The 24,161-nt window shown below is 51.7% G+C and overlaps 2 protein-coding genes across 2 annotated transcripts in view; both read right to left on the minus strand.

Annotated features, from left to right (window-relative positions):
* The window catches only part of LOC147412718 (serine/threonine-protein kinase PAK 3-like), a 55,371-nt gene that overhangs the window by 14,251 nt on the left and 16,959 nt on the right, over positions 1 to 24,161 (minus strand). The window contains exons 14-15 of the mRNA XM_086481089.1: positions 3,335 to 3,396; positions 2,209 to 2,259 (exon numbers count right to left, since the gene is read on the minus strand). Of these exons, the coding sequence (XP_086337215.1) occupies positions 2,209 to 2,259; positions 3,335 to 3,396 (113 nt within the window). The remainder of the gene's footprint in view (positions 1 to 2,208; positions 2,260 to 3,334; positions 3,397 to 24,161) is intronic.
* On the minus strand, positions 10,762 to 22,588 carry LOC147412719 (serine/threonine-protein kinase PAK 3-like; the record flags this gene model as incomplete). The annotated part of the gene is made up of 6 exons (XM_086481092.1): positions 22,548 to 22,588; positions 17,527 to 17,644; positions 16,578 to 16,677; positions 15,945 to 16,141; positions 12,363 to 12,500; positions 10,762 to 10,818 (listed from the first exon to the last, which is right to left on the minus strand). Coding segments are annotated over exons 1-6 (651 nt in total), but the record flags the coding sequence as incomplete, so codon positions are not given.

Consider the following 24,161-nt stretch of genomic DNA (forward strand, 5'->3'; position numbering starts at 1 on the left):
TGAAACAAAACACAAATGCACGTTACGTGGCAAATGCTGTACTAAAAAGATTACTAAGGTTACACAAAAAGTACGACCCTAGCACTTCCTAATGCCTTGAATTTTTATTTTGCAACTCTGAATGCCATTCTTTAGCACAGTTTAGATTTGCAATTATTTTCTGGGTTAAAAAACAATAATCCATTCATCAGTATTTTATGGATACACCCAGGGTCATAAGCAGAGCTTAGGGCTTTTAGATCCCTTGCAGACCTCTGTCTCAGAGCAGCTGTAAAGTGCAGCACTGCAGGTGGATGAGACACTACCCGTGAGATTCAGATGTATCTGTTGACAGCCAGGAATGATAAATCAGAAAGCTGAAGCTGTAGCCCCAAAGAGCAAAGGGATTCTCTAAGACACCACCTTGTCTAATTATCACTAATATGACCACTTTTGCTCTGAACCGCTGTAGCCAGCCTGCCTCTGCCTCAGCCTGGCTCCTGCACCCAGTGCCACCTTCCCCCAGGCAGCCATGGGCCCTGCTCGAGCTTTTCGTCCTGGCCTCCTCGTGAGCCCGCTTCTGCCAGCCCCGTCCCTCTGGGCTCAGCCCTGCTTCCCTCCCTGCCTTCCAGCTCAGCTCCGGCCAAGGGCTCCTACAAACCCACCCCAGAAGAGCCCCCCTACCCGACACGCGCCCACTGGGGAGACGAGGCCCTGGGGCTATTTCAAGTCTGCCTCTTGCTCCCCCGTAGTCTGGCCAGCCTCCCCCTCTGCCCAGTCCTGCTCTTGACATGGCCCAAAAGAGAGCACCCCTCCGCTCTCGGGCCTGGTTTTCCAGCCAGATTTGCAGGCAGTGTTTGCCCATATTCAAAAACGTTAAGATGCCACTTTAAAGGGGCCACTACAGGGACTGTCAGTGTTAACTCTCCTTCAAGAGCTGCTTCTCAACCCCCCGGCCCCCACTTCACTGCAACCACTCCACGGGCTGTAACAGGCTGTCACCGACACTGGACCTAAACACGGCTGTATTCTTTTGGAGAGAGCTTTGGTCTTGAGATACGTCTTCTCATCTGTCAGGTGTGTGTCAACCAGCTTCAGGATGACTAAAGCACAAAACTGAGTCCTAAACACGATCTCTCCTTCATTAGGTCTTGCATCACACTTTGGAGATGAAACACCTGATGGAAAAAATGCTAAACAGTATTACTGCCTGAAGCTGTGGTTAAGGTAAATTGGGACTGAATGACGGCAGCCTTCAGCAGCGAGTGGATGCATCAATATATTCAGTAACTAAGACAGAGCTAGTGTGGCCTTCTCTGAAAGGAGAAAGTGCCCTCCTTGCGTTCTTGCTGGTTGTTAATAAGGACAAAGTGTGTCCAAAATTAAGTGACGTAACGAAGCTATTTATTCCTCACAGCAACAGGGGAATCTGTGACCACCCCTGGGGTTCTCCCGAGGCCTCTCACTGTGACAGATCTTCAGATTTTACGATCTGTATTACTAACCAATCTATGGCCAGGTCCACAGGCAGTTTTACATGCTGTAAATGTACAGAGTTAAATTGTATATCGAGACCAACATTCTCTGTAAGAGCACAACTTCATGCACAGTGGGGAACAGAGATGTAACAATTTCTAAACCAACACATTCACATTGGCAGTAAAAACTATAGTTTTTAGCACGCCCAAAGGCTTGCTGCGATTTCTTTACAGATTTCTCTCCATTCAAATGCCCAGTCAGGGATGAGGTAACATGGTAGCAGCCGGGGACCAACAGCACTGTGGAGAGCACCAACCTGTCCTCAAGACACAGTAAGTAAAAAAACAGTTCTCTTACGATGGGCCTTGGAAGCGATGGGTGAAGCATCAGCCCAAGCACAGAAAGCACCAAGGCTCTTCCTGATGCCAGGGGGACCAGGACCTCCCCCCAGGAATTCGCAGGCACCTTTTCAGGCATTAATCAACCCCTCGGTGCAATGGCTGCTGGAAAGCGGATAGCCACAGGAAGCGTTCAGTTCCTGAGGCACAGAACCACGGTGCCCTTAAAGAGCTGTCCCTGAAAAGCTGAAGACAGCAGACGAGGTACGTTGCAGGCTGACGCCAGCCTGCGCTTCAGAGGAACAGCCTTTGCAGTAAAGATCTCCTGGCGATCCGAAAGCCCATCCGCTGTTCGCACCAGGGCGGAAATCGCTGAACCCCTGCCAAATCTGCTGGGGCTGCTGACACCCACCTCTTGTCCCGTGCTGATGTCGAGTGCGGTATAGACAGTTCCAGACGCCCCAGAAACAAAAGAGCAGCAGAGACATGAGAAGTGGTTTAGACCCTGGAAGTGAAAGCCCTGACAGGAGCTCTCTGTTGCCTGTAGTGTTTCCAAAACACCTTGGTTCCTCCACTCCTTCAGCCAGCAGCGCACAGCGCAGCAGCCCAGAAGCCCCCTGCCATGCAGGCTATCCAAGAGAAAACTTAGGTCCAACAGGAAGAAAAAGGGCTGATGCAAATCTCCAGAGTTCATACTAAATTCTTTTAGTCCACAACTGAAAGGCGAGGTGCCTACAGAGACTGGAAAATAATAGATTTCATTCTTTTCCCTTTTTCTCCAGTTTTGCGCTGTTGGGTTTTATTTTTTCCCTTTTTTTTTTCCTGCGGTGTGTTTGTGTGGGTTTTTTCCGGAGAATGTAACACGCACACAGTCTAGCTGTGCCTTCTCAGATCTCTTCTTTGGATCTATCTGCAAAACTCAGGCAACACCACGCAGTCATTCTGAGAGCCCTGAACACACGTGCCAGCCATCTGAGGAAAGGACAGTGCATCGACACTGTGTTTATTACTGAATTGTTGGTTTTCACTACCTCTGCCAGAAAAGAGAGCTGAATATCTAATCTCTGGTTGCAGTTTCTAAACTATGCCGTTATAATCCTGATCACTGAGTATTTTTTGAAAGCAAAAGATTGGAAAGAAATGTTCTTGAGAAGTGTTATTTATCTGACAGCTATCAGGTTCTAAGCTGCTCTTTCAGGCAATAAAGATTTTTCTCCTTTCTTTAGCGTGGCCGTATTATTTTGAGACACACAAAAATGATTTCCCCTAAGAAAACAAGCAAACGGGTGCCAGAAACTTGAGGGACAGTAGATCTTCCAGGTCCTGCCCCTCGCTGCAGACAAGACGTTGCCAGCATCAAGTGCTCTTTGACGACGCCTTCTGACCACAGGCACCAATTCTGATCAGTACTGAGAGACAGGAGAATCTAAGCCCAGGGTCTGAACACGTTTGGAGCTTGCCCGACTTCACGCTTGATATCACACCAGCAAAATACCTGGCGCGTGCTTTTGTGTAAGTAGCTGTGACGGGACTTACCCTTGCCCGACTTGTTCAAATCGAGTGTATTTCTGCTTAGGATCTGCCACGCTCACAGTGCTCCCTGAAAGAAACAACATTAAAAATGGAGACACCCCCTTCCAGCAGATCAGAAATGCCGCCCCACTGTCTGGGGTTGGGAGCCGTTTGTAGGCAGCTGGGTGACAACAACAATACAGGCAGCTCCGCAGCACAGAGAGTCTCCACGAAGACTGATTTTTACAGTCCTCTGGAGAGTCACCTGGACAGGAAACCAAGAACTTGGAGAAACATTCACAGGAGCCGCAGATCAGAAAAGAACAAGTACCAGTGCAAGTGCTTGTTGTCTCGAAACACTAAGGACAGCTGGAACAACAGAGCCTTCATCTTCTTAGCAAGAAATAGTCTGTGCGATTCCCCAGAAGGTTTAAGACTTCTGGAGGTTAACTGCCCCTTGGGTTCTGGAATCCATTCTGATGAAAAGGTGCCACTTGCAGACAGGAAGAATATTGCAGAGTGTTCCCAGGAGGGGATCTTCTCAGCGTTTCAGCGGCTTGCCAAAAGAATGCCGTTATGTTTTTAGAGAACAGCGTCTCCTGTTACAAACAAGAGAGAAAAAGCATCTCAGGCAAGAAGCCAGAGAGATTGGGAACATCAAGGAGGAATGCAGATTGGGACAAAGAGGCAGTGAATGAAAAACCAGCCATGCGCTGCAGGACAGAGACAGAGGAAGGAAAAAAGAGGGGCAGGGAGCAGGACAGAGGGAGAGCAAGGAAAACCAAAGGGGCAGGTAGAATAGCAGAACAAGAGAGGGGCTTGGAAAGCAGAGAGGGACGAACAGGGAGCAGGGGACAAGAACAGACAGAAGAAGAAAGGTACAGGGAAGCAAAAGAGTGACGCCAGTGATGGAAGGTGGGAGGGCACAGGCACAGGGAGGCACCCGGAGCACAAGAGGGGTGACACGGCCCCAAGTGTGGACGGAGGGTCGCAATCACGACAAATTTATCTACACACTTGCAGATAAGCCGGCACGTCTTTATTGCAGCGCTGGGAAGCACAGGGACAGCTCCACCCGACGGGCTTCAAAGTTACATCAAAAATTCAACATCTTATACCCTTTTTCTGCAAAGTCAGGATCTTTAACAGATTTTAACATAAGCATGCACGTTATGCCCGCTATTAATTTTGACAGTTACAATGATTGGTCCGCCCTATTCTATAACTTTCTTAATAGTCCTATCCTAATCTAATCATTGGTTATTTTACTGATCAAAATCTCTGATATACAAATTAGGATGGGGAAGACGGGAGAGTCTTCACAGCAACATTCCTTTGTTTCGATGGATTCATCACATAAGAGAACTAGCTGAGAACGTACAATTTCACCCCTTGTACCTGCCTCCCTCCCTCCTCGTTCTGTGTTCTGTACAGTTTCCCAATCCACAGCAGCTTCAGCTTTGGCCATCTTCCTGAGGCCTGCATCTGCTGTCTCTTAGCATAAGTGAGGTTTTGTCTACTCCTTACCATAATGTAAATTATTTGAATCAGGAAATAATTAACTATAAGAAATTAGTTGTTTATTCAAAACAATTAATTATCAATGAAATTCAAAATCAGATCTGATTATAACACAAGGGCCCAGGACTCACTGCCGCTCCCACTCTTGGTGCTGCTGGGAGGATTTTACTGTTGAGACACTTCTGTCTCTGCCTCTCTCAGCTCTTACAATATGAGGCTTCCTACATACACAGCCTCACTGCGCACACACACACACACACTACATGGCTGTACCGTGCTTTGGTTACGCACACAGACCCCGCGGTGCATGTTGGTGACCAGCTCTGCTGAGGACTACTCACAGGGACCCTTCCTCACGCGGAGAGGCCGGCTGTCTCTTGTCTGCAGCTGGGGGCAGCTCGCAGCCGGATCCCCTTCGTGTCCTTCTCCGGCTGCTTTTCCTTTTGCCCATCTCCTCAGCTTCAGCCTGAGCTGGATGCAGCTGACGACATCCCCAGGGCAGGAACAGACAACCGAGCCCCTGGCACGGCCTCTGGCAGAGGGAAAGAACCCTGACTGTCACAGCCGGCCCCAGGCCGGAGCCCCTCCTGCTGCAGCCGCTCCTGCAGACCCCGCTCCTTCCCCGCACTGCTGCTGAAGGCCCCTGGGTTAACAGAGCCCTGGGCCTGCCCGAGGCCCCGCTCGCCGCTGCCAGGACAGGCCGTGGGGCAGCCTGGGGCTGCGGGACAGGCCTCAGGGGAGGGGCTGGGGACAGGGCAGCTGCAGGGGGGGAGCGGGGCTGGGGGGGCTCAGGGGGGCTCTGAGAGTCGGCGTGCCCAGTGCCTGTGCTGGGGGGTCTGTCTCCCTTCTCCTTCCCCTCCCCAGCTCTCAGGTCACCCCCGGGGATGCCCCAACTGACCCGACTCCGGCTTGGAGCTCCCACCCACCACCCCCGGGCAGCCAGCAGGCAGGAGACACCCCCTCCCCCGTGCAAGGGCCTGGCTCACCTCAGGGGCAGCCCCAGCCCTCACCTCAGACGGGCCATGGCTGGAGCAGAGCCTGCACCTCCCGGCACCAGCCCCTGCCCCAGGACTACAGCTCCCAGCATGCCCCGGGGCCTCTTCCTGCTGCCTGCCCCTGCAGGGACACTTCCCCCGGCCCTGCCCCGCCCCCGCGGGCCCCATGGCCCCTCCCCCAAGCCAAGAGCAGGGCGGGAAACATCCCCCAGAGCCTGAGGGCCAGCGGGAGGGGGAGTGTGGGGCAGGGCGGCAGAGAGGGACCGAGCAACGGTGGCCGCCGGGGTGGGGGAGCAGGGGGAGCACGAGGGGCCGGGGCAGGCAGGGAGGAGGCTAAAAAAGATGGGGACAAGGAGCCAGAGTGAGGAAGGGGAAGAGAAGCAGCACAACAGGCTTTAAGGCAGAAAGAGAACAGCTGGAAACCAGGGAGCCAGAGCCTGGGAGAAAGGGAGAAAGATCAAAAATACCGGCTGTGGGCACTGCTGCCATTGCTTGAGCACTGCCCAGGAACTGCACGGCCAGGAGCCTCAAAATAGGGGCGGCCTGTGAAAGCCCTGCCCCGGGCCCGCTCCTGCACCCTGCTGGTGGTGGTGAATGTCGCCTGGCAGGGTGGCCAGGGCCTGGGGGAGACAACCAGTTGCAGGGTGGAATTGCCCAGCTTTTTTTTTGTTTGCTGGTTGCTTTTGCTTTTTTTAAAAAATAGCATTACAGCTCTGAATACAACCTGCAAGGAGAAAGGAACCAGGCGTACCGGGCTGGGCACATTGAAAGCCCAAACCCGTTCAACAGCCGCACAAACCACCGCTGGCTCCCGCTGTGCACACTCCACTGCCCGCCTGCAGGTACAGGCAGCCGCCGTTTCTTGAGCCTTCCCCAGGATCGGCACCACCGGGCAGCTCAACAAAGCGGGTGGGCTGCAACCACAGGCCATCTGCACGACTGCAAGGGTCTCTCTCCTTTGCTCGTGAGCTAGTCCAGCTTCTGGTTTCCCTAGTGAATTGCACAAACACACAGCGCTCCGAACAGTAGCTGGCCCGAGACACTCGCTCTTGCCCACCGCTGGGTCGCCGTGGCCTGTGTTCCCTTCTGCCCTTGCTGGCCGCCAGCCCTCTGGACCCACCCGTGCCCTGGGTGCAGAGTGGGGCCGCACACGAAGGAGTGGGAATCGCTCTCCAAGAGGAGGTAGGACGCACTGCGGTGATCACCTGCAGGGCTCAGTCAAACAAGCACACCAACCAGCAGTTTGCCTCTGTGGGGTTGGCTCCTTGATCCCCCCCTCCCCTCCTTTTTCCATGCCTATACATGCCCCTCAAATGCCTTGACTCCCCTCTTTCTCCGCCCCTGTCTCCTCCCAAGCAAGGGACCTCCCCGCGGGTATTTTTTCCCCCTTGCTCCCAGGTTTGCCACAGCCGTCCACAGGTTTGCTGTTTCAGGCACTGTTAGCTGGGTCACCTCGGACTTCCACGGCATTACCGATGCAGTTTTTTCCTGGGTACTGCTGTCCCTGCCAGACTTCTCTCCCCAAAACCACCCCAGCTCTTCCTTCAGTTATCTGTCAAGTGTGGCCACCTCCCACACCAATCCCCCTTAACTACCTGTGAAATCCAGCTCTTCCTCATGGCACTCTGACTCCCGTCAGCTTCGCACTCGCTTTGCTACAGACAGCAATAGCTCTTGGCATGCTCAGGCGTTTCCCACGGTGTGTTCAGTAAGCGAAGGCTCCCGGCAGGCCCTAATCTTCAGCTTGCGTGCCTTAAGGCATACCCCCAACGCTGGCTGCGTGTCACATCATTTCCTCCTCTCCTCTTGCTAGCCTCCCTCTAGCCAGTCTTCTCCACCCGACAGTGGCTCTGAGCACCCTCGTCTCAGACCGGGCACGGTTTCAGCTTTTGGAGTGACTCTTTGCCCGTGTGACCGACTTGTCTGCCTGCAGCCTCGTTCTGCAGGTGCTGGGCGTGGAAGTCCTTGCCTTGCACAGGAGACTGGACTGAAGCCTGGTTAGCTGTGAAAATGGTCAACTTTATTTCAAGAACTAAGTCAAGAGCAGCAGTTGTGTGTGCCCTGAGAGGAGCGTGGGCAGGACCGAGCAGGCCACTGGCACTGAGGCTGCCTTTGGATCTCAGCAGGCATTGCCCCAGGAGGAAAGGGTGGTGCTACTCTGCAGCCTGCACTGGATCCTCTTCCTCTTGCTGCTCAAGCCTTTTTCCCCCTTAGCACCTGCAGGAGCTCCTGCACCCGAGTAAAGAACTCCACCAGCTTCTGGAGTGGGAATGGGCAGGAGCTAAACGTGCCCGACTGTGTTGGGATCGGCCTTGGCCTCTGCACGGGGGTGGAGGCGGTGAGAAAATGACTCCATGCCCGCGCCGTTGGAGCAGCCCGGACTGCTGGGTGCAGTCCCATCTGTACCAGGATCCAGTTGTAAAAGTGCTGCGTGGAGGTGTAGACTCCGGGCCGCCTGGCTCTCGCGCAGCCTATCCCCCAGCTGGTCACCCCCACGAGCCAGAAGTAGTCGGTGTGCTTGTCTTGGCAGACCAGAGGACCACCGCTGTCACCCTGCAGCGGAGCGGAGGAGAGTCAGAGGGTTCTGGTGGTGTTGGGTGGCCCCTGTCAGCACTGTGGCTGGCTCCTTCTCTCTCCTGGCACCTGCCAGAGCTGTACCCCGTGCCCAGAAAGGCTCTGCTCAGGTGCTGGAGCCTGCAGGACCTTGTCTGGGAGGGGGTGGTGGGCCTGCAAGGTAGGGCGCTCTCTCCTCTCTGCCCGCTGATCCTGGAGGTGTGGAAGGGGGACGTTCCAGGACTGGGATCCGGACCTCTGGGCTGGGGCAAGAGCACTGGGTAGCCTTTCTGGGCAGAGTGCCGGGGCTCTGGGACAAGAGGGGTGCTGGGCAAGGGCCTGCAGACGGGGAAGGGAAGGCAAGCCCCGACAGCGGTGGGGACCCAGCGGCAGGAGGGCGACTTGGCAGGCGCAACACGCGCCGGGGGACGTTTGGGCGCTGGCGACAGGGCTGCCTGTGCTGCTGGGGGCTGGCGCGGAGCACGCTCCTACCTGGCAGGTGTCGATACCGCCCTGCGGATAGCCGGCACACAGGTTGTGGGGGTGGACGGCCCCTCTGTACCAGCGGCTGCTGTTGCAGACCTTGACATCGATGAGGTGGACCTGGGCCTCCTGCAGGACAGCAGTCGATCCTGCAGCTGTGAGCACAGGAAGGAGTTAGCAGCCAGCAGCCCTTCTGTTCCCACTTCTCCTCCCCTGTGTGGGCGAAGCCCTTCCCTAGGGCCCGCCTTTGCCCCTGCAGAGGCCTTGTGCCGGGCTTGCCCTTCCCTCTCGCTTTGGCTGATGGCTCGGGCCCATCTCTCCGTGGCCGTACGTCCCCACAGCCCGACTCTGGTTTTTGCCGCCGCCGCTGCCCAGAAGCCCAGCCCGCCTCCCCAGCGTGCCGAGCTTACCCTCGGCACACGAATACTCTTTGGGAACTCACATCTTGCCATGGTGGCACCCCAACCGCTGACGTAGCAGCTCGTCAGCTCTGACACTCTCAGTGAGGCGTCGGGCACGCAGGCCAGCTGTACGTAGTAGCCGCACTGGACAGGCTGGTCCAGTTCCAGCAAGGCGATGTCGTTCCTCTCCGTGACGTTATCGTAGTGTTCATGAAGTATCAGCCGATAAATACCGCGCACTTGGGTCTCAGGGCCCAGCTGACCCAAGTGGGTGGCCCCGATCACCACACGCCACATGGTGAGGTACCTGGAAGGCAGATGCAGAGAGGCCTCAGAGGGAGCGGAGCCACATGCTGCAGCAGCCCCACGGTTCCCTGCCTTCTGCTTCCCAAGGCAGGGAGGAAAGCAGCGCTGCGGAGGGTGCTACTGCCCTAGCATGCCTTGGGCACCAGGAACGTGGAGCTGGAGGCTGCTAGGAAGCGGTGGCACGAGCCCAGCCTTCTGCGGAGCAGTCTCTCAGCTGGGCTCGCCAGTGCCCTGGCACCAGGCATACTGCAAGGCAGCGGGATGGCAGGAGCTCGTGGGGCTGCGGACGGGGCGCCTGCTGGTGCTGTGGGGATAGCCCCCTTCCCTGCTCCTCCTTACCTGGCCGCGTTGAAGCAGTGGGCTGCTGTGAGGACCCACTGCGGGCTGATGAGGGACCCTCCGCACACGTGGCCCCAGGGGCTCTGGATGCTGACGATCCAGGGCCAGGCCCCTGGCTGGGCACCCGAGCCACCCACGACGCGCGACATGCCGTAGCTAGCCGCCATGGGCCGGAGCCCGCAGGTCCTGGTGTAAGAAGAAACTCATGAGTGTGCTGCTGGACGGCTGTGCTGCTGTTGAGGCTGAAGGTCAGCCGTCTTCCCTCCCCCCGAGGGGCTGCACGGACGGCAGGGCCAGGGAACCCCGTGGCTGTGCCTCCAGCCCTCTGTCCGCTGTAGCCCCGTAGACGGGTTGTGCCAGCAGCCTGGGTGCTGGCAAGGAGCTGAGGCTCCCACAGGGAGTTTGGGAAGCTGTGGAGTGGCCACAGGGGCCGCGCGGGCCCCCTCGAGTGAAGCCCGTCAAGGGCTGCCCGAGCTCCCTCCCAGAACCTCGGCCCACTTACCCACAGCTGTCCCACATGCCGTGCGCAGGCCGGCACACGGCCAGCAGGACGAGGAGGGCGAGCACTTTCATTGCTGCCAGCGGCACGTGTCAGCTGCAAGAACGAGGTCTGGTTGCCTCCAGCGCAGCCGCCAACGTACTGCCCGCAGCAGTCTCGCTGCCTCTGATGGCCTTGGCCCTGGGGCTGATGTCACAGAGCCGCCGTTTCTGGGCGTGGGGCACGGTGGCCTCTCAAGGGGGGGTGGAGGTGGGGGTGTCAGCAATAGGGGGGGTTTCCAAGCAGGAGGGGAGGCGGAAGCTGGGATCGGACAGCCCTGACAAACCCCTGCTGAACACTCTGCCTGTGGGATGAGGGCGTGCAGGCCCCGTGGCTGGCAGCGGCAGAGGCTGGGCTTTCTTTAAAAATGGATGCTGCCCAAAGGAAAAAAAAAAAAGAAATGAACCATTACTTTCCAAACTCAGTTACTGACGGGCTCCAGCAGTGTTCTGCTGGTTACCAGGAATATGCAGAAATGGGACTTAGGGGACCACCTGCACCTGCGTCTGCAATTCCAGTCCCTTGCTATCCCAGGCCAACATGGCCCATCATTCGATTAATCCATTTATCAAGGTGTCTTCAGCTTGCTGGCAATTTTGCCCTGCCAGTGCTCTGGGAATGCTGCTTGCTGTCCCAGGGCCTTGTTCCTCTCAGGAACCTCAAAATGCTCACTTAGGTTCCTGTTTGCTACAGACACGGGCTCTTTTAGTGCTCAGAAAAGATGAGGGGCACAAGCCACACCTCAAGGAACTCCAGTACCTCTAGGAAATGTTTATCCCAGCAATATTTAGGCCCACGTGTTCTTCTGAAGGCCACTGAGGTCGAGAGAAGAGCAGGGAGACAAGTGACAGAGCGCTGATGCACTCAGATCTGGGTTGCAGGGACAGCAGTGTCTACCACCCCATGTCCTGCCCCTCCTGCGCTGGCTGGCACCTTCACAGCAGGGACAGCCAAGGGGCACACGGTGCCACCCCCTATCTGCCACAAAACCTAGCACCAAACCTGCAGCAGTTTTCATCTACTCGACTATGCCAGGCAACAGAAGGAGCTGTGACAAGTCCTGCTCAGCCATCCCCGTTTCGCTGGCAGAAACCTCTACAAGTGGGGCAGGAGGGACAAGCCGGGGCCCCTCTGATGCTCACAGGGAGCACCTGCAGCCCCTTCCTTCCCACCGCCAAACCTCTTTCCGCTTGGCCGGGACTGACTTCACTGCGTTCCTCCCTGCTCATCTCTCGGCATACACCAGTCCCCAACCCCATTTCAGGCCTCTGCACCTGCTATCGTTCCACTGCAGTTATTTTGCCACCCTGTAAACCTGAACTTCCTATCAAAACACAAAAGAGGGCCACGAAAATGACCAGAGGGATGGAACACCTCCCCTGTGAGCACAAGCTGAGCGAGTTGGGGTTGTTCAGCCTGGAGAAGAGAAGGCTCCGGGAAGACCTTCTAGCACCCTTCCAGTGCTTAAAGGGGGCCTAGAAGAAAGATGGGGACAGACTTTTTAGCAGGGCCTGTTGCAATAGGACAAGGGGTAACGGTTTTAAACTAAAGAGGCCAGATTCGGACTAGATATAAGGAAGAAATTTTTTACGCTGAGGGTGGTGAAACACAGGCACAGGCTGCCCAGAGAGGTGGCAGAAGCCCCATCCCTGGAGACATCCAAGGTCAGGCTGGATGCGTCTCTGAGCAACCTGATGCAGCTAAAGATGTCCCTGCTCACTGCAGGGGGGCTGGACTGGATGGCCTCTAATGGTCCCTTCCAGCCCAAACCACTGTAGGATTCCACTGATTTTTCAGCTGAAAAGCAACCAGAGTGGAGACTAACACGAGGGGGCTCCATCTGATGCCTTCGAGTTCAGCTGATGACAAAACCAGGACACAGCGCAGCTGTTTCACATGCAGCCGCTTCGTGTTTTACCTGCAGAAGGTCCTGGGCAGACCCTCGCCTGCCCACGTCCACCTCCAGGCAGCAGCTCCAAAAGGCCCGAAACTCAGCACACAGTTGCTCGGGGTTCTGCAGCTCTGGTGTCCCGTTGGTCGCTATCAGATCCATCGCCTAGAGTGACAAGAAACACAAGACTCCACCTGTTTCTTTCTTACCCAGAACTGCTCACAGAGAGCCCATTTTTTAAGGTCCAGCCTCCAGTGCCAGTTTCCTCCCTGGCAGAGGGTTAGAGATGATTTTTCTCTACCTACAAAAAACCTCTGATGCAGCCACAGCTACTCCAACATCAACGTGATCTTGCCTCGACAGCTGATTGCAGTGGCTGACCTAGTTAGGAGGAACTCCATCAGCAAAAGCACATTTGGCTTCTCTGTGCATCGACACCAGCTTTCCTGGCTATTTTAAAGAGTGAACTTGGTCCAGCTGTATTATTTCAAAGGATTCGGACATAAAATGCATCCCTGCAGTGCTCACTGCTCCCTAAAGTACAGCTTCCTTAAAACAAAGGTAGTCCAGATTTTCCCTCTGTTCTAGATAAAAATGGTAACTAGAGGATAAAAAAGTAGATCCATCAGCTTATTCCTTGGCTAAACAGAAACATTTGGAACCTCATTTTCAACACAGACACGTTAGCTGTGTGCACAAATATACTATGAAGAAAACACATAACTGGGCAGACAGGAGCCACCCGCAACTCTGTCTTTGAGCAGTCTCCAAATTCCAGATCAGCAAGTCTTCCTGACAGACCTCATGCCAAGGAATTAGAACGTAATTTTGCAAAACATGGGGCGAGCATTATCCGGGGCAGTTCACTTGGAATCAAGGTCTAACACGCTGCGAAGCTGGACAGATGAGTTCATTCTGCTTTTGTAAGACGTTCTTCAGAACGGCAAGACAAATGTTTTGAACTGTTTGAACCTAAACTTGCAGAATATGTCCCAAATATACAGCAATAATAATAGAAATAGGCCTAGGAGTCTTCCATACAAATGTCCGCCATGACAAGAACAGCTCTGCGCTACTGGCGTTTAAAGAGACGGTGGCCAAAGGGACTTTGCTCTTATCCTCTTAAACACAGAGGAAAAATTCCAGGCCTAAAAAGGCAAATGAACTATCCTAGAGGAAAAACAATAAAAGGAAGTTTCTCTACTTTTCCCACAACAGAAGTGTCACAAAATCAGTCCTGTCCCATCCCTCTGCAGCTGCCCTCAGGCACCGGGCACAGCGGTGAGCCGGAGGGCCTGTCCTCACTGCGGTTAAATGGTGCTGCCCCAGGGACGTCCCTTCTCCTGCGGTAAAGGAACACAGCACCCATGCCAGCCTTGGGAATTTTATTCCGGCTACATTCGCCTGGCTGTGAAACAGGAATGCCTAGGATTTGGTTTGTTGGGTATTTTTAAAACTGAAACTGGGGAGGTCCAACCAGCGTTTCAAAGGACATTTATCGCACCAATATTTGTCCCTCAGGCCCCAGACATATGCCTGGTGGAAGGAAATCCCAGTGAGAGAAAACAAACACTGTCACAGAAATATCCAGGCCACTCTTGGCTGGAAAATGGTTCATTCCTGTGAGTTCTGCATCGGCTGGAAAGAACGTGAGCTACAGGGGATGCATTTGCTCTACACGTGGAAAACAACAATCATATCTACATTCAGACTGGTGTTAACTCTTTGATCAATGATCCTTTAATGCCCTTAGAGTACATGTAGGTATTTCAACTCCTGTCAGGAACGGAAGCTGCTGCGTGCCTTGCACTGTTAAAACAAGCATTCACGAAAATGTGAAAGAACATCCTTTGGTTTCCAGGCTTCGCAGAACTCCCTGGATGGGGTCTAAATGTGACTATTAAACCCAACAGCTACTGTGTGCCATCAGCTAAAAACCTGACCTGTAAAGACGGGTCTTGCTTATCAGCTCTCCTGTTTGGATGCAGCTGAGAGCTCTCGCTGCACTCTGTGATTCCACACACAACAGCAGAGGGATCCTGTCCCTGTTGGGGCTGATTCACTTTCATAAAACCAGCTGGGAACTGGGGAACTTCAGGCGGTCCATCACAAGCTGTTCACTGTTCCCAGCTCAGGGGCAACAGCCCCTGCCCAAGAGCCCAGGAAGTGAACACAGGTGGGACCAACTCCAGGTGCCTGATTTTAACCTCCTGCAGTTTTACTCAGGCACCTGAAGACACCGTGAAGCTCTGAGTGCTCAAGCTGATCTCAACTCCCACAGCAGATGAGGCATGTAGGGAGAAAAAGAGCATCTCAAATAATCTGGGCAAGGGCAGGAATGGCTGAATGTGAATTTGATCAGAGAGAAAAAATCCAGTTCCCTGCCTCACAGTTGACCCGAGGCTTCTCCAAGAGCCCTAAGCAACCTTTGAGGTTAAGGAAGCTGGGAATTTTCAGCCTGCAAACCAGGGACACAGGCCTACTGCCACCTTGCCAGCTGCGGTGCACTCAGCTGACTCAGCATCAGGCTGAACCCAAACCTCTTTACTTCTTCTCCCCCCTCAGGAGGTGGCACAGTGCACACCGCTCCTCCTGTGTGCACTGGAACCAACAACCCCGGGCACCTACCAAACCAAAACAAGCCTTCCAAGAAAACTCAGGAATCTTTGTTCAAGCAGAGCGGAGGACTGACACTAGTGTAGTTGTTGTATTCCTTTCTTAAGTAGCCTGCCTGGGGGTATGTCTTGACCCTTCTGCTGTTTCTTCTCTCGGCCTGCAGCACACAGTCTGGGTGCCATAGACCAGAGAGAGCACAGCCTTATTGCTATGGGAAAAGCTACACGTCATGCTCTATTTCAATTCCAGCCTCAACACAAACGATCTGTCTATACACATGGTCACAATTAATTTCCTCATACATTCCTGCATCCCAATCAGGAATTAACTGTGCAGCACCTAACTTTGTTCCAGCTACCAGTCATGAGGTTTTATCGTGGTATACACGCCTTCACTATCACACACTCATTTGGGATAAGAGCTGGTCATTTCATTTTAAGGAATGAGGATGAATCGGAAAACCTCAAAACATTAAAAATACATTTGTTTACTCCAAGTTTCTGTGCTAAAACCCATTTTTAGAAAGTCATTTGCTAATGAGTAATTATGGCATTTCTACAAGCAGCGACACTGCTTACCTGAAAGGCTCAGGTGAGCCATCGGCACTGATCCGAGTTTGAAAAGACTTCTCTGCCTGCAGACACAGCTGGAATGCTTTTCAGAAAAAGTCGCCAACTGGAGAAACTTGCCGCTGAAAAATCGCTGTCACTCAGAGATACAGCTCAAAGAGATTTCAAAAAGCATACAAGGTATTTCAAACCCAGTTGGAGGCAGAGATGGCACATCTCTGACCTGGCTACAAGTCACGTCTCTTTGGAAGTCTTCCCCTTGACGTCACCAAAGCTACAGGAGATGCTGCTGTGCTGCAGTGACAGCTTTAGAAGCGGGCCATGGGGGAACTGGTTCCAGCTGATGTGGCTGGGGTTTTGCCTCACGGGGGATTAACGGGATAGATTTGAAAGACACTGGTATCTGATTTTATGTACACCCTACCCTGAGAGGATCTTCATCAATAGAAGGAGGCTGTCCTTCCGCCATCTCTATTGCCACGACCCCAAGGGACCAGATGTCCACCTTGGGGCCATAGGCTTCTTTCCTCACCACTTCTGGTGCCAGCCAGTATGGAGACCCGACCACTGTGCTCCGTCGACTCTGCTCAGGGCTGAGCCGAGCACAGATGCCAAAATCAGCTGAGGAGGAAAACAAGTGGTGTTAAAGGCAGCTCGAATTAGGAAAGCAAGCAAAAGAAATCCCCACTCTATGCCCGAGAACACGGTGTGGAATCTATCTGGAAAAGCGGCCGTGCTCTGTTTGCTCAGTGCTGTAGCCACGGAAATATTGTTGAATTGGCCACTTAAAACCCACCCCTCAAGTTCCCTGCAGTGGCTTTTGTTGACTTGAACCGTTAGACTGTAACTCCCTCCCTCTGGAAGGGCCACACACAAACCCAAGACACTCTTCACACCTTTCTCCTTTCTGTGCCTCTCTGTAGGTTGGAACTGTGCTCGGAGCTGGCAGCAGTGGTCAGCGCACTGCCACAGGAATCCCTTCTGGGGAACTGGCTGTCAGTCAAAAGCAGCCCCATGCCACAGTCTGGGAAGGCTGTGGCTGACCAAGAATACCTACCCAATTTGACAGTCCCATCCACTGCAAGCAGAATGTTGTCGCTTTTGATGTCCCTGTGAATCACTTGCTTTGAATGAAGGAAATCCAGGGCTTGAAGGCACTGATAGGTAAAAAGGAAACATGAGGGTAAAAATTAATGACCAGATTTCATCACTCAAGAATGAAACGCCTCTAAAACATTGAATTTCCAGATGAATTGCGAGCAATGCCTGAATATTGCACTGTCAAGAGGAATAGCTTGCTGCTTCAACACTATTAAAGTAACAACTTTCCAAAGGAAGGCATATCAGGTTTGGGAAGAGAAATGTCCATTACTGTCACAGACTAGCCCCTGAAAGCACAGGCAGGACGGCTGCTGCCGCAATCAGTGTGCCATGTCCATCCATATGACAAAGTATTGTTTGCCAGAAATGAGAAAGTCCCTTCCTTCCGTGTGAAGTAGATCACTGTTGGGTGGGAGGTTGCAGGACAAAGACTTTATTGTCAGGCTCTACAGCAGATTTGGAAATAGCACCTTAGTCATTTTTCAGGAGCAAACACCATTTTGGGTGGAATGCTATCCTTTTAAGCTGAGACTCTGACAAATGAGTCTCTCCTTTGCCTTGCTGTTCTTTTAAAATTCTGCCACCAGCATGTTTGCTTTTACAGGCAAGGAATGCAGTACAGACATGCTCCAGGCACGTGTTTAAAGAGGAAAAGTTGAGAAGAGTCAAACTTAAAAAAAAAAAAGTAAAAAAATGTAATGCAATAACGGTGTTTAAGAGTGTAATCACAGAGTACAGAAAGTGCAGTGACACTGTCAGGCAGTTCACTTAAGGTGCCCTTTCTTCTCCATATCATAAAGCAAGGCAGAAACAAAGCTCTCAAGATGAAATCCCTCCTGTTCTTGCCACCTGTTCACCAGTACCATCCCGTCCAAGGAAGAGGAAGCACACGCGGGATCCCTCACCTCCCTACAGACAGCTGCCATCTGCCCTTCCTCCATACAAAACTGGGTAACATCTTCGGTTAAAGCACCTCCGGCCATGTATTCCATCACCACCCGGAGCTCATCACCGACCAGGTAGCTGAAAGAAGAAAACAAGGGCACTGAGATGAACAGGCACAGCTAAATTACCTCATGGAAAAGACAGCTGGTGATAGGGGGCCACATAGAAAATATATTTTATAACCCAAGATATATCAAAAATATTAATAGGGAGCTACCTAGGAAAACAAAGCTAAAACTATTAAAACTTGCATCCCAGAACTAACACGCATGCAAGTAGGCAATTAGTCACTAACCCCTGCAAACTGCTCAAGAAAGAAGCTGATAAGGGAAACAGAAAAGACAGAAACAAGGACCTAATTCATGACTCAAAGGCGTCAAAGGCAGGAGGAGCTAAGGGCTAAGGAGGGCTCGCTAACATCCATCTCTAACCAAGAACAAAAAGGAGACAGCCAGATGTGCACACAGGGACAGACCAGGCTGAAACCAGTCTGGGACTGCAAGCTCAGCCAAATTAGAGCTTCCAGGGGAGAGGGGAGGAGTACAGAGCGAGGAAGAACTACAGCCTTCATCCCTGAAGACCCCTGCCCAGGACCACCAAGAGGAACTGCGCAAGCGCCCCGAGGAGGAGCCCGAGGCAGAGATTATGGAAATGACAAGTGACAGGAAGAAATGGCCTTTTTGGGGACAGGTCATGAATATGTCTAGGCGTTTCGAAATAGGTGATGTTTTAACTGGATAAATACTGGAGAAGCAGCCACGGTGGGGATGCACGTTTGTGGTGGAGCGATCCCCTGTGCATCTGCGCGCAATAAACACACCTACTGTGTAACCTTTCGGGTTGTAAAGTCTTTTCCCTACGTCAGTTTTGGCGAGCCAGCCAGAAGGCTCTCTGCTCGGCTGTGGGATCACCTGGGGAGCGGACGCCCCTGGGCGCACCCCAAGCACTTTCCTCGGAGGAGCCTCCGCTGCCAGCTGCTCACCGCGGGAGCAGACAACAACCTCCTGAAGCCGCGGATCAAACGGTATGTTTTGTGAGAGGGGCCTGTAAGTTGTACGCGTGGCAGGGGCAGCTGGTAAATCGAGCAGAGACATCTGGCGTGCAGCATAGTCCCCGTATGGGAGGAGGGTACCCTGCATGGTAACAGGGGGATTTGCTGACTGATAGGGCGGCCGCTAGCGATCTTGGCAGTAGATCGAGCAAATCCGAGGTTGCCGCTGCATCCCAACATCGGGAGCCAGGACGGACCTGCTAATGACTGGTACATAAGAAGCAGGAGAAGGGTAAGCGGGCCTCTCACGATCATGTCATCTTTCCAATATTTGCAGCTGCTTAGAAGGGTGTTCACTGGGAAGGCTAAATAACTAAACTTAAACCCCACAATCTTGCCAGGGGATATTGGTTATGACTCTTGTCCAGGGAAGTCGGTTTGCCCGTGCCCTGGATGAGTAGGTGGACTCCATCACCTGGCAACAAAAGGGGAGGTAATTGTATGATTTGCCTGGGGATCAACATGAGTCGTTTGTGAATGTCTTTATATGTTAGTTGAAGCTTCCTGCAATTACAATTCCTGTCGTTACTATCAAAACTGTCCGGACATTCTGAGTGTATGCGTGAGTGAGACGTATGAAGTGAGTGAGGAGCTCTATCCGCGGTTCCGAGCTGGGGCGACTGAGGCGGCCGGAGAAGAGCGAAGCAAGTGTAATAACTTGAAGTATGAATAAGGAGTGCCGTGCCCATCCTTGATACGTCTGTGTAACACGTGGATATTGATAAGTAGTAATGTTGGTCCGTGGAAAGTAGAGTTGTGCGGAGAAGGAAGGAAAAGATAAGCGAAGGGTTCGGGTTTGAAAAACAAAAGATGGGGGGAGGAAAGAGTAAACCTCATGAAAAATCCCCTTTAGGATGTGTTCTGACACATTGGAAAGACAGAGCAGGACAAGGGGGCACAGAAAAGAAGAAAAAGTTGATTAAGTATTGCAATCAATGGTGGCCGCTTTATAAGCTGGAAGATGGGGCAAAACGGCCTAAGGAAGGAATGGAGAAGGCAATTCCAAACCCTATAAATCGAGCAGTGCTATATGCAGTGAAACAAGGTCCCTCCGAGTCGCCTTCCAAATTTCTCGATAGACTAAGGGACACGATGTGTTGTCATACACCACTGGACCCCGGGTCAGCAGTGGGAATACAACATCTGGTATCCCTATTTCTAGGACAATCTCAGAATGATATCAGACGCAAATGACAAAAATTACGTCCACCAAATAGTCGAAACTTGGAAGTGTTATTGGAAGAGGCTTGGAGGGTGTTTAGCAACAGAGAGGACAATTATAAGCAGAGTCTAGGCAAATTGGTGGCAGTAGTTAGAGAAGAGAGAGAATGGAAACCTAAATCCAGGATGAGACGTGGACCGGCGCCCCTGAGCAGGGATCAATGTGCTATATGTAAAAAAACGGGTCTCTGGAAAAGGGAATGTCCGGAGCGACAGCGTCAGGGGAACAATAGGTGGCGGGATAACCCAAGAAAAACGATCGCACATGTAATGGACTGATTAGAGGATCCATTGATTACAACGAAATGAGGAGAAAAACAAAGAAAAAAAAAAAAAAAAAAAAGGAGTTTCTAGTTGATACGGGGGCAACATACTCAGTTTTGAATCAAGCTTTAATGCCTTTAGGAAATGACTATGTCATGGTAAAGGGAGCAACTGGCCAGAGTGAAAAAGCTTGTTTTTTGGAACCATTAAAATATAAACTGGTCAAGCAGGTAGGCATCCATAAATTTTTGTCTATGCCAAATTCACCGAATTCCCTGTTGGGAAAAGACCTATTGGAACAGCTGGAGGCCACGATAAAATTCAAAAAGGGTGAGATTACTCTGGAGGTAAATGATGATCAATATGTACAAATAATGAGCTTGTCTTTGGTGAATATTCCCATAGAAGGACAAATCGACGAGGAGATCATTAATCAGGTCTGCCCCGGGGTTTGGGTGACTGATGCCCCAGGGCGTGCCAAGAATGCCCAACCAATAATAAGAAATTTGAAGGATGGACAGAGAGCGGTAAGAATCAAACAATACCCATTAAAGAAAGAAGACAGGGAAAGGATTCAACCGAAAATAGAGCGATTCCTAGAATTGGGCTTATTGAGGGAATGTGAATTGGAGTTCAATACCCCCATTCTCCCGGTCCGAAAACCAGATGGGTCCTATCGAATAGTCCAAGATCTGAGGGCCATTAACAAAATAACAGAGGTTCTATACCCCGGGGTTGCCAATCCATATACCTTGCTAATCACCTTAACTCCTGATTTAATTTGGTTTACAGTTTTAGAAGTAAAGCCTTCTTTTGCCTCCCTCTCCATGAAGCCAGTCAGAAAAGTTTTGCATTCAAGTGGGAAAACCCTAAGAGCGGTCGGAAGACCCAGCTCACAAGGACGGTGTTGCCACAAGGTTTCAAGAACAGCCCTACCATCTTTGGGAACCAACTAGCAAAAGATTTGGGATTATGGGAACCACCATCGGAAGAAGGAAAAATACTACAATACGTGGATGACATCCTCATTGCAACTAAACCCAGAGAAGCCTGTGTCACCTGGACTGTAAGTTTATTAACTTTTCTTGGGCTTCAGGGGTACTGAGTGTCCCAAACAAGGCACAAGTGACTTTGCAGCAGGTTACATACTTAGGGTATAAGATCAGTGCAGGACAACGGTCCTTGGGGCAAGCCCGGAAAGAAGCCCTATGCCAGACCCCTCGGCCACAGACTGTAAAAGAACTGCGGACCTTCCTGGGAATGACGGCGTGGTGCCGGCTCTGGATACATGACTATGGCCTGCTGGCCAAACCACTGTATTCCCTGATAAAATCCAGTCAAAGTCACCTCCAATGGGATGCTGAGTCAGATCAGGCATTCCATCAGCTGAAGAAGGCCCTGATGTCAGCACCTGCACTGGGACTCCCTGATGTGAGTAGACCATTTCTCCTGTTTTCCCATGAAAAGCAGGGAATAGCGTTAGGAGTACTGGCACAAGACCTGGGACCATACAGATGAGCTGTGGCGTACTTCTCCAAACAACTGGATGCTGCTGCCAAAAGGTGGCCTGGCTGCCTAAGGGCGGTAGCAGCAGTCATCCTGAATGTCCAGGAACCTCAGAAGTCTACCCTGGGTCAGAAAATGACTGGTTTCCTATCTCACACAGTGTCTACAGTCCTTGAAGTGAAAGGGGGACATTGGCTCTCCCCACAGAGATTCCTGAAATATCAAGCTATCATGGTCGAGCAGGATGATGTTGAGATTGTGACCACTAACATTGTCAACCCAGCTTCATTTCTTAGTGGGAAGACTGGAGAACCAGTGGACCACGACTGCCTCGAGACGATTGAGGCCACGTACTCTAGCCACATGGACCTAAAGGATACCCCCATGGATGGGGCAGAGCACTGGTTCACAGATGGGAGCAGCTATATCCTGGGCGGAAAATGACATTCTGGGTACGCCATCACCACTGCTAAAAAGGTAATAGAATCTGGACCACTACCGGCTGACACGTCAGCACAAAAGGCCGAGATCATAGCCCTCACTCGGGCCCTGGAGAGGGCCGAAGGAAAGGCTGTGAATATTTGGACTGATTCTAAATACGCCTTTGGAGTGGTACATGCCCACGGAGCAATTTGGAAGGAGCAAGGACTGTTGAACTCCCAAGGAAAGACTATCAAGCACGCAAAGGAAATTTTAAGACTTTTGAATGCAATCCAACTTCCTGAAAAAGTGGCAATTATGCACATCAGGGCACACCAGAAAGTGAGCACTGAATTGGAAAGGGGAAATGAACTGGCGGACAGAGAGGCAAAACAGGCAGTTAAAGAAATGGTAAAGGTAGAGGGAGCACTAGTCCCAGATGGACAGATAACCCTAGAAGGTAAGCCAGAATACACTAAGGAGGATCGAAAGTTAATCACAGATTTGGAAGGAACATACAATGAGGACGGCTGGGCCATAACATCACATGGGAAACTCATAGTCCCCTCTTATATGGTTTGGCCATTGGTCCGGGAGGAACACAAGAAGGGACACTGGGGGGTGGAGGCATTACACAAATACCTTATCAGACATGTGACGGCTCGAAATTTATACACCACTGTCAGACAAGTGACTCAGCAAGGTGACCTTTGCCTCCAGACTAATCCAAAAATTGTCCCCAAACCAGAAATGGGCCAAATTGGGAAAGGGAATTGTCCGGGACAACATTGGCAAATTGATTTCTCAGAACTTCCTAGAAAAGGGGGGTATAAATACTTGCTTGTACCAACTGATACCTTTTCAGGCTGGCCAGAAGCCTTCCCATGCAGAACAGCTAAAGCTCGAGAGGTGACCAAGGTGTTGCTACAAGAAATCATACCCAGGTTTGGAGTCCCAGCGGTGATGTCCTCAGATAGAGGGCCGCACTTCATCTCCAAAGTTGTGCCAAAAATAAACCACCATCTAGGGACAGATTGGCAACTACACACTCCATACCGGCCACAATCCAGTGGCCAGGTGGAGAAAATGAATCACCAGATTAAACAACAGATTGTTACATTAGGACAAGAAACCAATTGGGCCTGGCCACAATCTCTACCCCTAGCAATGCTACGGATACGAACTAGACCCCGAGCTAAAGAAGGGCTAAGCCCATTTGAAATCCTATATGGGCGACCCTATGGGGTACAAAAGGGAACCTCTTCACAAATTGGTGAAGAACTGATGACTTCCTATATGGTGGCATTAGGGAAACAGCTTCGTAAATTTGAAAAACAGGTGTTTGGAACCCGATGCAGGGGTTTGGATGGGTCAGTGCATAACATACAACCTGGAGACTAGGTGTATGTTAAGTCTCTTACAGAGAAAACTGTGGAGCCACAGTGGGAAGGACCATACCAAGTGCTTCTTACCTCTTTCACAGCAATCAAGATCAGGGAACAAAGCGCCTGGATTCACCACTCCTGAGTGAAGAAAGCTCCTAAAACTCCTTGGAAAGTAACACAGGGTGAGGATGAACTGAAACTAAAGCTTTGCCAAGCGAAATGAGTATATTGCACCCAGAAGTGTTTAGTAACTCGGCCTGCCAAGATTTAGTCAGGAAAATTGTTGTATTTGTAGTTATCGTAACCCAAGGGTTGAACAGTAACACCCCAGAATGGCCATGGACCCAAGCTCATATTGAATATACTGGGGATATGGGATCGCTCTCTGATAGAAAAAGCTTAAGCCTTGCCACGTGGTTATGCATAAAAATGAAGTGTAGCCCAAAAATTATTGGAGCACAGACCTTCAGAGAATGATGCCTCAACTGCAGGGAATGCTGGGTCAAAACATAAGCGTAGGATGCCGAGGAATTAACGGAACTTCCTACAAAAGGGCAAACCAGATAGCTGTATCCAATATAATAACAAACACAACAAATAGAAAGCCGTGCAGTATCTTGGATTGTTGGCATAATTTTACTCTAACACAACCTGTCTTTGTAACCTGGGTCTGGGCACGTGGTGAAATAAGATTACCATTGAAATCTTGTTGTCTATGCAGGAAACGGTTGTGCTTGTTTAAGAACAA

This window comes from Leptosomus discolor, unplaced genomic scaffold, assembly GCF_034619465.1.
Source record: "Leptosomus discolor isolate bLepDis1 unplaced genomic scaffold, bLepDis1.hap2 HAP2_SCAFFOLD_66, whole genome shotgun sequence".
Taxonomy (NCBI): Eukaryota; Metazoa; Chordata; class Aves; order Leptosomiformes; family Leptosomidae; genus Leptosomus; species Leptosomus discolor.